The sequence below is a fragment of the Oncorhynchus mykiss genome, chromosome 26, assembly GCF_013265735.2.
Source record: "Oncorhynchus mykiss isolate Arlee chromosome 26, USDA_OmykA_1.1, whole genome shotgun sequence".
Lineage (NCBI taxonomy): Eukaryota > Metazoa > Chordata > Actinopteri > Salmoniformes > Salmonidae > Oncorhynchus > Oncorhynchus mykiss.
Window position 1 is genome coordinate 17,362,708 of NC_048590.1, and position 14,878 is coordinate 17,377,585.

Below are 14,878 nucleotides of genomic sequence, written 5' to 3' on the forward strand. Positions count from 1 at the left end.
AAAAAAATTCAGTCTCTCGATGTGCAAAACTGATAGAGACATACCCCAAGCGACTTACAGCTGTAATCGCAGCAAAAGGTGACGCTACAAAGTATTAACTTAAGGGGGCTGAATAATTTTGCACGCCCAATTTTTTGATTTGTTAAAAAAGTTTGAAATATCCAATAAATGTCGTTCCACTTCATGATTGTGTCCCACTGGTTGTTGATTCTTCACAAAAAAATACAGTTTTATATCTTTATGTTTGAAGCCTGAAATGTGGCAAAAGGTCGCAAAGTTCAAGGGGGCCGAATACTTTCGCAAGGCACTGTATATAGGCGTACAGAGGCCCATAATCAACAACCATCACGCCTGTGCTCCAATTGCATGTTGTGTTAGCTAATCGAAGTTTATCATTTTAAAAGGCTAATTGATCATTAGAAAACCCTTTTGCAATTATGTTAGCACAGCTGAAAACTATTGTTTTAATTAAAGAAGCAATAAAACTGCCCTTCAGACTAGGTGAGAATCTGGAGCATCAGCATTTGTGGGTTCGATTACAGGCTCAAAATGGCCAGAAACAAGTCTATTCTTGTTCTGAGAAATGAAGGCTATGCGAGAAGTTGCTAAGAAACTGAAGATCTCGTACAACGCTGTGTACTACTCTCGTACAACGCTGTGTACTACTGTGTACTACTCTGTACTACAGTGGAGAGGACATGTACATTAGAGTGTCTAGTTTTAGATATGGCTTTTTCTTTGCAACTCTGCCTAGAAGGCCAGCACCCCAGAGTTGCCTCTCCACTGTTGACATTGAGACTGGACAAGCTACAATTGTCATTTACAACATTAACAATGTCTACACTATATGTCTGATCAATTTGATCTGATTTTAATGGACAAAAAATAAAGACATTTCTAAGTGACCCCAAACCTTTGAATGGTAGTGTATGTAACTTGTTCTTTTTTGTTCAAAATTGAAATTATGACTCTTACATATTATAGCAAAAGGGGACCGTGTTAGATGTGTTCTGAATTTTTTGCATTCCCTGCGAGCACAACTGACACACCGCCCAAGTTATGGCAGCGTAGACAGTCCGAGGTTCTCTGAGCTGACAGCTCTTATGCAGATCCCCAATTATTCTGTCTTGCTCCTACGTTTGAAGATGAATGAAACAGCCTTTTCCCCCTCTCCTTTGTTATTTCTCCCTATTTTGTCTGAGTGGTGTAAAATTTATGCAGATGTGGACAGACAGGTATATGTGGTCATTCATCTTCGCTTCACAAGGTTGAAGGCAGACAACGCAGAGGCAGGAAGTAGTACCCGTGTCTGTCACCTGATATGGTTGTCATAGCAGCAGTTTTGGCTAGTCATATTGAGAATTAGCGTGACAAGCCAAGGTGGCTGCTCTTAAATGAGCACTCCAACAACGTCCCTCCTGAACTTGATTCAATTGAGGGAACAGCCAACCGCTAAGGAGCGGCTCTACTTCAGCAGACAGACTAAAGTTCTAGTATTGTTCTGCTATTCCCACACTAGTAACAGATTATGTCTTTGGTTCTGAATCATCGGGTTAATTGATAACCAATATATTAACATGAAATGAATTAATATGTGATAACATGCTAATCTAATGTGAAAAATAAAGCTCATTAGAAGATGGTGCTAATGCAATAAAATGACTCTTTAAAAAAATAAAATGTTTTTTAAGATGTTGGGGTTGTATCATATTAGGACAATAGTGATACTCTTTGCTGTGGCTGTAATTGATTTATTTCCATATGTCCCCATTCCCTCCAGAGAATGTTTGATGTGGTGTACCCCATGGCCGCTGATCAGCGGAGACACGTCAGCATCAACTCGGCCCGCTGGCTCCCAGAACCTGGCCTGGGTCTTGCCTACGGTACCAACAAGGGAGACCTAGTCATCTGCAGACCTGTGTGAGTCTGCACTACACACTCTTTGTATAGTACCTCGGTCTCTCTCTCTTTCTTGCCTTCCCTCTCGCACAGTGCAACCTGCCCCTGGCTTAGAGAACTAAGTTTGTCCTCACTACCTCTTCTCTCACTACCACAGTATGTTTACATCAGGAGTGGCCTGTGGCTAGATTTCTCCCATAGCACATTTCTCTACATGCCATGTATTTGTTTTACATTTGTATGGAAACAGTGAAAAAAATGAATAGCCAATTCGTGTGTTTTCTATCCCTGCTTTAGATAAATATATGTTTCTGCTGCTGAGGACAAGAATCCCCTCATTTGTGTGGTTACGTAATGGCCCGAGAGTCCCAGTGCTCATGGCTTTAAAGCCTTTGGCATTCGGGAAGGCAGGCAGCAGCTCCGCACCCACCCACGGCAGGCAGGCAGGGCAGGGAGAGTTGGATCGATGGAGCGCCCACTGACTTATTCAGCCAGCTGTCATCAGCTAAGTCAAGTCAGAGGAGCGTGTTCTCACTCACTCTTCATAAAGTTTCTTCGTTATGCTCTTCTCCGTTCTGTCTGGCTGTCTGAAATACATTGTCTGGTGTTAGTGGAAGAATGATTTGTTCTCCCTAGCCCCCCGGGGCCTGATTTGTTACTTCGAAGAACAAAAATCATATCATCCAACAACAGTCAAATGTGCATTATGGACAAATACTGTTTTCTACACATAGAAATGACAAACCTTAGTGACAAACCAAAAGTTTACGAACGGCAATAGTTAAGACTAGACAAATGTTATCTGATTTTGAAGAGGAAATTTGGGGAATTTACATCTAAAACCACCCATAAAGACGTTGCAATTCATCAACAGCAAAATTGTCTCTAATTTATGTCAGCCTTTTTTAATGATCCAACCATCATCTTACCCAGAGAATCACTGTACATGCAAGAGAGACTTACATATATAATTGTGAAGCCCTAATTGTGATCTGTAAAATTCAGTAATAGCATTCCTGCACACGCAGAGCACCACAGGTGCATAATAACCAAACAAACATCACAAGAGGAAGAACACTCACAGTACTCCCCATGGACATACTGCCTCACTCACAGGCACACATACTGTACACCACTGCGGCATAGACTCCACATCCCTATTGGGGAAAGCGTATTTTTCAAATTATTTTTTAAATTAAGTTTTAAAAATGTAACCTTTATTTAACTAGGTAAGTCGGTTAATAACAAATCCTTATTTACAATGACGGCCTACCCCGGCCAAACCCAGACGATGCAGGGCCAATTGTGCGCCACCTTATGGGACCAGTTGTGACACAGCCTGGATCCAAACCAAGGTTTCTTTAGTGACGCCTCTAGCACTGAGATGCAGTGCCTTAGACCGCTGCGCCACTCAATTATTGTATCCCTGTGTGTTTACTAATGGTAGAAACAGTTGTGCTGCAATCAGTGACTCATCTCCTACTACACTGTCGAGCAGGGATCATTGAAAGAGGGGAATAAAGACCAGAATCCCAGGATGCGTATGTGTTTGTATTCTCTTGTGTTGTGTAAATTACATGATCAAACATGTCTACGGGGGTTTTACAGCAGGAGCTCGTATATGGCCGGACCTCGAATAGCAGCACTACCTCAGTAGCGAGGCAGCATGTTGCTGTACATACACCCTCTCTCTAGGATACCTAGTAGAGATGGATCAGCAACGATGCCCACGTCGTCTTCGCTACTGAGACATCTGCATTTTAATATCCGGCACCTCATATGTGTTGGCAGTCTAAAGCAGCGTGAGAGCAATGTTTCCTGATTTGCCCACAGGCAGGCTTCTCCGAAGAAGAGGCAGTTTCCTCGCTCTGTACGTTTTCACGAGAACCCTGACATCCTTCTTCAATCAATGATTTGTTTTTCTTTTCCTTACAACCCATAATATTTCATTTTCTGCTCGGATGAAAAACAATTTAAGGCTGCTTGTTTTCTCGAAGAAGTGTCCTTTCCCCCCCCCCCCCCCATCCACATTTCAGTTTTACTGGTGATTTCTCTCCAAGACAAAACAGCCTATCAATGTCTCACTGCGTTCAGTTTGACATGAATCAGAGCAAACCATGATTGTCAGCCGTTTTGGGTGATCGACTGTTGAGGGGATTAGTAATTCAATCAGCCCTTTCTTTGATGATGACCATCCTCTTGATTCTTCATATTTGTTTCACTACAGTCCACAGGTTTGTACTGATAGCCACCGTTATACCTTGACCAAATGCCAATTGAGTGGAAATGTGGTCGTTTGCCCCACAAGTGGAGTACAGTCTAAGCAGAGATATGTTGGTCATAGTGTAGTCAAAGTAACCTCTTTAGCAACAGAAGGCACTGGGACCATGGGCACTGGAAGCAGTTGGGCAGAGGCCAATCATCCTAGAAAGCCTAATCGAAACAGCTGTGTTCTAACAGCAGCACGCCTGTCAATCTCAGCTGTTGCACAGACTTACTTACCGTCTCTGACTGTCTGATTTCTCAGTTTACTGGTCATCCCTCACCAAAATATCTCACATTCCGTTTGGGTAGAACTTTGTATTTACAGCCCAATTTCGCTGGCAGGTTTAGGTGGTTGTTGTGGGTTTGATTAAAAAATAAATCACCCCCATAATTCAATTTTGCATGCCTGGTGTGGCCTTTCTGTTTTATTATATAGAATAGCAGCATGAGAAATAATGCAATTTGACTTTTTATTTTATTTGATCAAGCATGCTGTGCTGTAAGCAGCTTTGCTCCGGGAGCAGGGACGTGTTGTTGCTGAGGAAACTGAAATGAGATCAGGACAGAGAGAGAGTGGCCTTGTTTTGGGAAATAGTCTCATAAAATAATAACTTTCCCCCTCTTGGTCCTAATAATGTTGATATTATTTCTTTATCTATCTCCTGAAAGTTTGACCCTACTCCCACCATGTATTCTGTTCTTGGCAGCTTTTCTTGGACTGTATACTTCAACTTCCTTTCAGATTCACGGCTAGTGTGCTTGGAGGTCTAAAATGTACGCTTTTCACGGGCCAAATACTCTTAATGGTGCAGGTAGTTAGTACAGGCTCTAGATCAGGTTAAATGCAGACTTTGATTAGTTGTCCAGCTGGAACCAGGGTTTCACATGTACCGGTACCCCAGGAAATCTATCCTCAACTTGATTATCCCGCTCCTGCTTCTCACTTTACACAGTGGCTTTCTTACATTTGAAGCAGAAAATGTAGGGACTTGTAAAACCAGATGCACACTCATGATATCCAGCACCTTCTCTCTATAGTACTTAATGTGTATCATCATCGTCATCCATCATCATCATCATCATCACATACTGGTATCCCATAAATGCCTCTTAACTGTCGTGAGGTGGAGCAGTGGCGCGGATCTGTGCCCGCCGGAGTTTGGAACAGCTGGAGGAGAACAGGCCAGTCACCCAGAGACTGCTGGGTAAAGGAGCCCTGAGGAAGAGCTCTCATTATTCCTTTTTATGGAGGCATTTTAAGACCATTGGCAAAACAGTTGAGGCTTCAGCTCTGTCCAAACGTTTCTCTATTCCAGGTCTTAGTCTTGTTCTAAGTGTGTTAAAGGAGATTCTAGCAAAACTGCACTCACTACAGCTGGACGTCGTACTGTGCTTGGTAATGAACCTCATCTGCTACATATTGTCCAAGACAATTATGAATAAGCAAACAGTGCCCATACCCAATTACTGGCTCAGACACAGGTTTGAGTTGGGCCTGTCCAAGCTTATGTCAAAATAACATATGCATGTCTCTATTGTTGAATCATTCTGGTGATATTTGCAGAGCTCAATGTTATATCTTAAGATAATAAACCCCCCCCCCCCCGGTTTTATGCAAATAAGAGAAGACACAGATTGTCTTCCTCCTTTGGGGATTTGGGCAGGTCTCTTCGACTGCCTGGTGTGCTTGTTGTAAAGCAGACAATTTGACAGGTTTGAAAGCAGTAGCATGTCAGGGGCTGCCGTTCCAGCGATTTTAAGTGTCATGCACTCAATTTGTCTCTCAGATATATTATTTTTGCCTGAGGGAGTGAGTGAATAGAATATCCCCTCTTTCTCCCTCTCTCTCTCTCATCCATTTTTTCTTTCAGCACACCAGTCCATCAACTGCACTGTTTACACACCAGAATATGGTCTTTGGAAATATACACATACTGTTTATCTACCTCCCGGCATGAGAAAGAAGAACAGTCCATATGAGATATCCACTTTTGTGCTCGATCTTCTCAATTTGATGCCTGCCAGCAGTTTTCCTAGATCCATGGTAACTACCCCAAAAAGAGCCGTTGCTCAGTTTCTTATCAAGTATTTCATTTCCCTGTCTCATACTTATTTTAATTAACGGTTGTAGCGGAAGGGTCGTTAAGTGTACATGACTTATCAGTGTCTCTCACAGGCTGCTGATTCGCTGACTCTGCTGCTTGTCCACTGATACTGGGGATTAATGGAACATGGACATTTATTTTGCTCGTTTCCTTCTAATAAAATGCAGTTCATTAATCCTTCGAATAAAATGCAGCTTGGGATTAATGGAACATGGAAACTTATTTAGCTCGTATTCTTCTAATAAGATGCAGCTTATTAATCCTTCTAATAAAATGCAGCTGGGGATTAATGGAACACGGAAAATTATTTTGCTCATTTCCAGCTAATAAGATGCAGTTGATTAATTATTCTAATAAGATGCAGTTTATTAATCGTTCTAATAAGATGCATTTTATTAATCCTTCTAATAAGATGCATTTTATTAATCCTTCTAATAAGATGCAGTTTATTAATCTGTCTAATAAGATACAGCTGATAGATGCATTTAAATGGTGCTGTCTTCCCAGTAACCAACTGCTTGACTATCTCTAGCTATTCAATGTAACCAGGCTTTATGGAGGGCTTGCATTATCCCAACACTCAGGCCACAATACTATTTGGGTGTGACTTAAAGACATGCTCTGTAACTATGGCGATTAATAAGTATTTTTTTAACCTCCCATTTAGGGCTGAATGTTTAGTTCATACATGGATAATCTATGAGCAGAATTACTGTTTTAACTAAATTAGCTATAAAATCCCAATTTTTCTGGAAGCCCTTTTCCCCTAAATTCCCCTCACGCGGCCCAGCCCCCTAGCAATTAAAGTTATAGCCAATGAGCTTCAGCCCCTTGCCATTTGAGTGGCAGCTAGCAAGATTCACACACAGCAGAGCAAGAGAGCGCAATGACGTGGTGCAGATATCTGCACATGTATAACGTTGAATGCAATTTTTGGGACCACTTTTAGCTCGTCAGCACTACTTTCAGTACTGCATAAAAAGTATACAAGAGAACTGGAGAATTTCTTTCATATAGTAGTAATAATACATTTCATTTGTATAGCGCTTTGAATTTAAATGTATTTTATTTAACCAGTCACCTACTGTGTCGTCTCATAGCTCTACAAGGGCAAAATATATATACACTAAAAACATCATACATTTAGAATCAAGGCAGGAACTGGCAGTATTAGGCCAGGTGCTAAAAGGACTTCCCAGGTTAGGACTATAAGAAAGACAGTCAGAAGAAACGTGTTTTAAGGCCCGCTTTAAAAGTCCCGATTGCACTGCTCAGATGAGTTTGCAGGCTTGAGAAGGTGGTTGATGGTTGAGAAAGAGGATTCTGAGGTTAGCTTTTGTTGTTGTCGATCATGGTGGAGTAGAAGGCTGATCGTGCTGCTTTTAGGGCAGCAGAATAGCTTCTTTGCGTGGTGGTCTTTGTAGGCCAGTAGATGGACAGTGAAGCCGTCCTTCCTCCAATGCCTCTGAAGCTTACGGCCATGAGTCTTCATTCTGTGCGGTTCATCGGTGAACCGGGTTGAAGAGTGTTGGAAGGTTACTTTCGTGTTTTTTCGGGAGCAGTGATGTTCAGGGTATTACCCATAGTGCTGTTATACAGGTTGACCATGTCGTCGAGGGCCAGCTCACTGCAGTCAGACTCAAAGGTGGGCTAGATGTGTTCCAGGAAGAGGGGTGTGTTAAGTTTCCTAAGGTGGCAGAATTGAAAGGCCCCCTTTTTGGCGTTGGAGCGGAATGGGAGCAGTCAGACCATGTCACAGGCTTGTGGTTCAGATACACACAAGTTCGAGGACATCCAAGTTAGAGGCAGGGACATCTCCAGTGATAATGTATTGTGTGTCGACGATTGTGGGTGGGGAACATTTACATGTTGCACATGGTTTAGGCAGTCCATCATGTTAAGGAAGTCAGCAGTCGTAGAGCACTTTGGTGAGTCAGCATGGATGTTAGTCACCCAAAATTACAATGTTGGAGAGGGTTTAGCGTACAGAGGTTAATAGTTCACAAAACTCAGGAGGGGGGCTCCACCACGGCCGCGCGCCTTTTCAATGTATTTATATCCAGGCGGAGCTGCCGCATCTAGGATGCTAATAGTCCCCCTCTTTGTGCCCTTTTCCAATGAGGCAGATCAGGTCAAAATCATTCTCTGAGATAAACTCATACAAAAGAGGAGACTTGTTAAGCCTTGAAGATTGTAGAGTGCACGACGTGTGAAGGCATTGGTGGAAAAAACGTTCATTACATTTTGGTTGGTTCACTGCTCTCTGTATGGACTGTATTGGCTTGGAGTGGGTGACGTAATTTGCCTGAGGGTCAGCCTGCAGAAATGGCCAGGCCCGTGATCACCTAACTCCGGTACTCTCATTGTTAGTGCATACAATAGACTTTGGTTTGTTAATTAGTCTCCTACCGCCTCGTCGTCCTCACCATGTTTTCCGTAGGAGCCCGTATCGAGAGGCTGTTCTTAAGGTCCTTACGCAGGGTTGTTTTAATCTGTTCAAAACTTCTCAGGAAAGTTTTCTGCCATTTCAGAGTCTTTTCATCCAGCCTTTGGTCCAGGAGATGAGGAGCTAGAAAGACCTAGCTCTGCTGGTATTTGAATGCAAACAATTTGCTGGTTGATTGGAGAGGTTGGAGAAGTAGCCAAATATGCTAACTAATTTAACGTTGATGATTTAAAAAGCGAAAAATTCTTATGTTCTATACTTGATAAGCTGTCAAAAAACGAAACTTTGCTAAAAACAATGCGCTTAAAAAACACTTCTTAATTAAAAAAAAATATTTAACCTTTTTTTTAACTAGGAAACTCAGTTAAGAACAAATTCTTATTTACAATGATTGGGTTAGCTGCCTTGTTCAGGGGCAGAACGAAAGATGTTTTACTTGTCAGCTCGGTGATTCAATCTAGCAACCGTTTGGTTACTGGCCCAACACTCTAACCACTAGGCTACCTGCTGCCCCCACTTAAGAAATAATTATGGATCATTTTGCAGGATTAAAATACCAAGGCTGCGTCTAGGTTAACTCCAGTGCCATTCCGTCTCTGTTTAAAGATTTAATCCAATCCTACTGGACAGGAATGTTTTAAATGTGAATTGAAGATCTTAAGGTTATTTTATGGTTCAACGCCACATTTTATGGCTCAACACCAATGGAATAGACACTTATTGGTCAGATTCTCAGACCAGTGCAGTATTATGAAAACGATCTCAACTGTTTCACTGCAAGGTAAAATTATGTACGTTTTATTTATACTCTACACGGAAGATAGCTGGAGTGCTTGCCCTGAATTGATTTTTATCCGATGAAATCACAGTCTGACATGACAAGTGAGACATTGGAACTGAACATTTTTTAGTTCTCTGATTTAACATACAAACATGACCAAATTATAAAACATTAATGATGACATGATAGCACTGACTCATTGTACAATGTCCCTCTCTCTTTCCTTTTCTTAGTTTCTTTCTCGCTCTCTCTTTTTGATCTCTTTCTCTCTCCTTCGTCTCTCCCCTCCAGAGATGCCCAGTTAGATGGAGACGGCCCCGCTGAGCACAGTGAGCCCGTATTTGCTGTCAACAACAATCGAGGTGGTGGTACTGGTGGGAGCCGCGACGAAGAGCGACCAGGGTGAGAATTGGCTGGGGCAGGCCTTTGAGGATGGTGTGTGTGAGAACAATAGTTAGGTATATGTGGCTTTCAGAGAAGGTGGGGAGGGGGGGGTGCAAGTAGAGTTTTTTTTCTTTCTTCAATGGAGATATGTAAGTCTTCTGTCTAGCAGGCATTCTCTGAACTGTCCTTGCACGTCTGTAAAAGGTAAAGGCAGCACAGTAAGTTGTTTTTCAACTAAATGCAATGCCAACACTCAAGTGTCATACACACACTTACAATGGGGCAAAAAAGTATTTGGTCAGCCACCAATTGTGCAAGTTCTCCCACTTAAAAATATGAGAGAGGCCTGTCATTTTCATTATAGTTACACTTCAACTATGACAGACAACATGAGAAACAAAAATCCAGAAAATCACATGAATTTATTTGCAAATTATGGTGGAAAATAAGTATTTGGTCACCTACAATCAAGCAAGATTTCTGGCTCTCACAGACCTATAACTTCTTCTTTAAGAGGCTCCTCTGTCCTCCACTCGTTACCTGTACTAATGGCACCTGTTTGAACTTGTTATCAGTATAAAAGACACCTGTCCACAACACCAAACAGTCACACTCCAAACTCCACTATGGCCAAGACCAAAGAGCTGTCAAAGGACACCAGAAACAAAATTGTAGACCTGCACCAGGCTGGGAAGCCTGAATCTGCAAAAGGTAAGCAGCTTGGTTTGAAGAAATCAACTGTGGGAGCAATTATTAGGAAATGGAAGACATACAAGACCACTGATAATCTCCCTCGATCTGGGGCTCCACGCAAGATTTCACCCCGTGGGGTCAAAATGATCACAAGAACGGTGAGCAAAAATCCCAGAACCACACGGGGGGACCTAGTGAATGACCTGCAGAGAGCTGGGACCAAAGTAACAAAGCCTACCATCAAATCAAATCAAATTTTATTTGTCACATACACATGGTTAGCAGATGTTAATGCGAGTGTAGCGAAATGCTTGTGCTTCTAGTTCCGACAATGCAGTAATAACCAACAAGTAATCTAACTAACAATTCCAAAACTACTGTCTTGTACACAGTGTAAGGGGATAAAGAATATGTACATAAGGATATATGAATGAGTGATGGTACAGAGCAGCATAGGCAAGATACAGTAGATGGTATCGAGTACAGTATATACATATGAGATGAGTATGTAAACAAAGTGGCATAGTTAAAGTGGCTAGTGATACATGTATTACATAAGGATACAGTCGATGATATAGAGTACAGTATATCCGTATGCATATGAGATGAATAATGTAGGGTAAGTAACATTATATAAGGTAGCATTGTTTAAAGTGGCTAGTGATATATTTACATAATTTCCCATCAATTCCCATTATTAAAGTGGCTGGAGTTGAGTCAGTGTCAGTGTGTTGGCAGCAGCCACTCAATGTTAGTGGTGGCTGTTTAACAGTCTGATGGCCTTGAGATAGAAGCTGTTTTTCAGTCTCTCGGTCCCAGCTTTGATGCACCTGTACTGACCTTGCCTTCTGGATGATAGCGGGGTGAACAGGCAGTGGCTCGGGTGGTTGATGTCCTTGATGATCTTTATGGCCTTCCTGTGACATCGGGTGGTGTAGGTGTCCTGGAGGGCAGGTAGTTTGCCCCCGGTGATGCGTTGTGCAGACCTCACCATCCTCTGGAGAGCCTTACGGTTGAGGGCGGAGCAGTTGCCGTACCAGGCGGTGATACAGCCGGCCAGGATGCTCTCGATTGTGCATCTGTAGAAGTTTGTGAGTGCTTTTGGTGACAAGCCAAATTTCTTCAGCTTCCTGAGGTTGAAGAGGCGCTGCTGCGCCTTCTTCACAATGCTGTCTGTGTGTGTGGACCAATTCAGTTTGTCTGTGATGTGTATGCCGAGGAACTTAAAACTTGCTACCCTCTCCACTACTGTTCCATCGATGTGGATAGGGGGGTGTTCCCTCTGCTGTTTCCTGAAGTCCACAATCATCTCCTTAGTTTTGTTGACGTTGAGTGTGAGGTTATTTTCCTGACACCACACTCCGAGGGCCCTCACCTCCTCCCTGTAGGCCGTCTCGTCGTTGTTGGTAATCAAGCCTACCACTGTCGTGTCGTCCGCAAACTTGATGATTGAGTTGGAGGCGTGCGTGGCCACGCAGTCGTGGGTGAACAGGGAGTACAGGAGAGGGCTCAGAACGCACCCTTGTGGGGCCCCAGTGTTGAGGATCAGCGGGGAGGAGATGTTGTTGCCTACCCTCACCACCTGGGGGCGGCCCGTCAGGAAGTCCAGTACCCAGTTGCACAGGGCGGGGTCGAGACCCAGGGTCTCGAGCTTGATGACGAGCTTGGAGGGTGCTATGGTGTTGAATGCCGAGCTGTAGTCAATGAACAGCATTCTCACATAGGTATTCCTCTTGTCCAGGCTGGGTTAGGGCGGTGTGCAGTGTGGTTGAGATTGCATCGTCTGTGGACCTATTTGGGCGGTAAGCAAATTGGAGTGGGTCTAGGGTGTCAGGTAGGGTGGAGGTGATATGGTCCTTGACTAGTCTCTCAAAGCACTTCATGATGACGGAAGTGAGTGCTACGGGGCGGTAGTCGTTTAGCTCAGTTACCTTAGCTTTCTTGGGAACAGGAACAATGGTGGCCCTCTTGAAGCATGTGGGAACAGCAGACTGGTATAGGGATTGATTGAATATGTCCGTAAACACACCGGCCAGCTGGTCTGCGCATGCTCTGAGGGCGCGGCTGGGGATGCCGTCTGGGCCTGCAGCCTTGCGAGGGTTAACACGTTTAAAATGTCTTACTCACCTCGGCTGCAGTGAAGGAGAGACCGCATGTTTTCGTTGCAGGCCGTGTCAGTGGCACTGTATTGTCCTCAAAGCGGGCAAAAAAGTTATTTAGTCTGCCTGGGAGCAGGACATCCTGGTCCGTGACTGGGCTGGGTTTCTTCCTGTAGTCCGTGATTGACTGTAGACCCTGCCACATGCCTCTTGTGTCTGAGCCGTTGAATTGAGATTCTACTTTGTCTCTGTACTGACGCTTAGCTTGTTTGATAGCCTTGCGGAGGGAATAGCTGCACTGTTTGTATTCGGTCATGTTACCAGACACCTTGCCCTGATTAAAAGCAGTGGTTCGCGCTTTCAGTTTCACGCGAATGCTGCCATCAATCCACGGTTTCTGGTTAGGGAATGTTTTAATCGTTGCTATGGGAACGACATCTTCAACGCACGTTCTAATGAACTCACACACCGAATCAGCGTATTCGTCAATGTTGTTGTCTGACGCAATACGAAACATGTCCCAGTCCACGTGATGGAAGCAGTCTTGGAGTGTGGAGTCAGCTTGGTCGGACCAGCGTTGGACAGACCTCAGCGTGGGAGCCTCTTGTTTTAGTTTCTGTCTGTAGGCAGGGATCAACAAAATGGAGTCGTGGTCAGCTTTTCCGAAAGGGGGGCGGGGCAGGGCCTTATATGCGTCGCGGAAGTTAGAGTAACAATGATCCAAGGTCTTTCCACCCCTGGTTGCGCAATCGATATGCTGATAAAATTTAGGGAGTCTTGTTTTCAGATTAGCCTTGTTAAAATCCCCAGCTACAATGAATGCAGCCTCCGGATGAATGGTTTCCAGTTTGCAAAGAGTTAAATAAAGTTCGTTCAGAGCCATCGATGTGTCTGCTTGGGGGGGGATATATACGGCTGTGATTATAATCGAAGAGAATTCTCTTGGTAGATAATGCGGTCTACATTTGATTGTGAGGAATTCTAAATCAGGTGAACAGAAGGATTTGAGTTCCTGTATGTTTCTTTCATCACACCATGTCGCGTTAGTCATAAAGCATACGCCCCCGCCCCTCTTCTTACCAGAAAGATGTTTGTTTCTGTCTGCGCGATGCGTGGAGAAACCCGTTGGCTGCACCGCTTCGGATAGAGTCTCTCCAGTGAGCCACGTTTCCGTGAAGCAAAGAACGTTACAGTCTCTGATGTCCCTCTGGAATGCTACCCTTGCTCGGATTTCATCAACCTTGTTGTCAAGAGACTGGACATTGGCAAGAAGAATGCTTGGGAGTGGTGCACGGTGTGCCCGTCTCCGGAGTCTGACCAGAAGACCGCCTCGTTTCCCTCTTTTTCGGAGTTGTTTTTTTTTTGGGTCGCTGCATGGAATCCACTCCGTTGTCCTGTTTGTAACGCAGAACACAGGATCCGTGTCGCGAAAAACATATTCTTGGTAGTACTGATGGTGAGTTGATGCTGATCTTATATTCAGTAGTTCTTCTCGACTGTATGTAATGAAACCTAAGATGACCTGGGGTACTAATGTAAGAAATAACACGTAAAAAAACAAAAAACTGCATAGTTAGGAACGCGAAGCGAGGCGGCCATCTCTGTCGGCGCCGTAACACACTACGCCACCAGGGACTCAAATCCTGCAGTGACAGACGTGTCCCCCTGCTTAAGCCAGTCTGAAGTTTGCTAGAGAGCATTTGGATGATCCAGAAGAAGATTGGGAGAATGTCATATGGTCAGATGAAACCAAAAATATAACTTTTTGGTAAAAACTCAACTCGTCGTGTTTGGAGGACAAAGAATGCTGAGTTGCATCCAAAGAACACCATACCTACTGTGAAGCATGGGGTTGGAAACATCATGCTTTGGGGCTGTTTTTCTGCAAAGGACCAGGACGACTGATCCGTGTAAAGGAAAGAATGAATGGGGCCATGTATCGTGAGATTTTGATTGAAAACCTCCATCCATCAGCAAGGGCATTGAAGATGAAACGTGGCTGGGTCTTTCAGCATGACAATGATCCCAAACACACCGCCCGGGCAACTAAGGAGTGGCTTCGTAAGAAGCATTTCAATGTCCTGGAGTGGCCTAGCCAGTCTCCAGATCTCAACCCCATAGAAAATCTTTGGAGGGAGTTGAAAGTCCGCGTTGCCCAGCAACAGCCCCAAAACATCACCGCTCTAGAGGAGATCTGCATGGAGGA

The 14,878-nt window shown here is 43.9% G+C and overlaps 1 protein-coding gene across 4 annotated transcripts in view; it reads left to right on the forward strand.

Annotated features, from left to right (window-relative positions):
- Positions 1–14,878, forward strand: part of LOC110506316 (muscarinic acetylcholine receptor M4) — a 165,275-nt gene that overhangs the window by 70,373 nt on the left and 80,024 nt on the right. For all 4 annotated transcript variants that reach the window (XM_036963976.1, XM_021585845.2, XM_021585846.2 and 1 more), the window contains 2 exons: positions 1,781–1,920; positions 9,788–9,898. In XM_036963976.1, the coding sequence (XP_036819871.1) occupies positions 1,781–1,920; positions 9,788–9,898 (251 nt within the window). The remainder of the gene's footprint in view (positions 1–1,780; positions 1,921–9,787; positions 9,899–14,878) is intronic.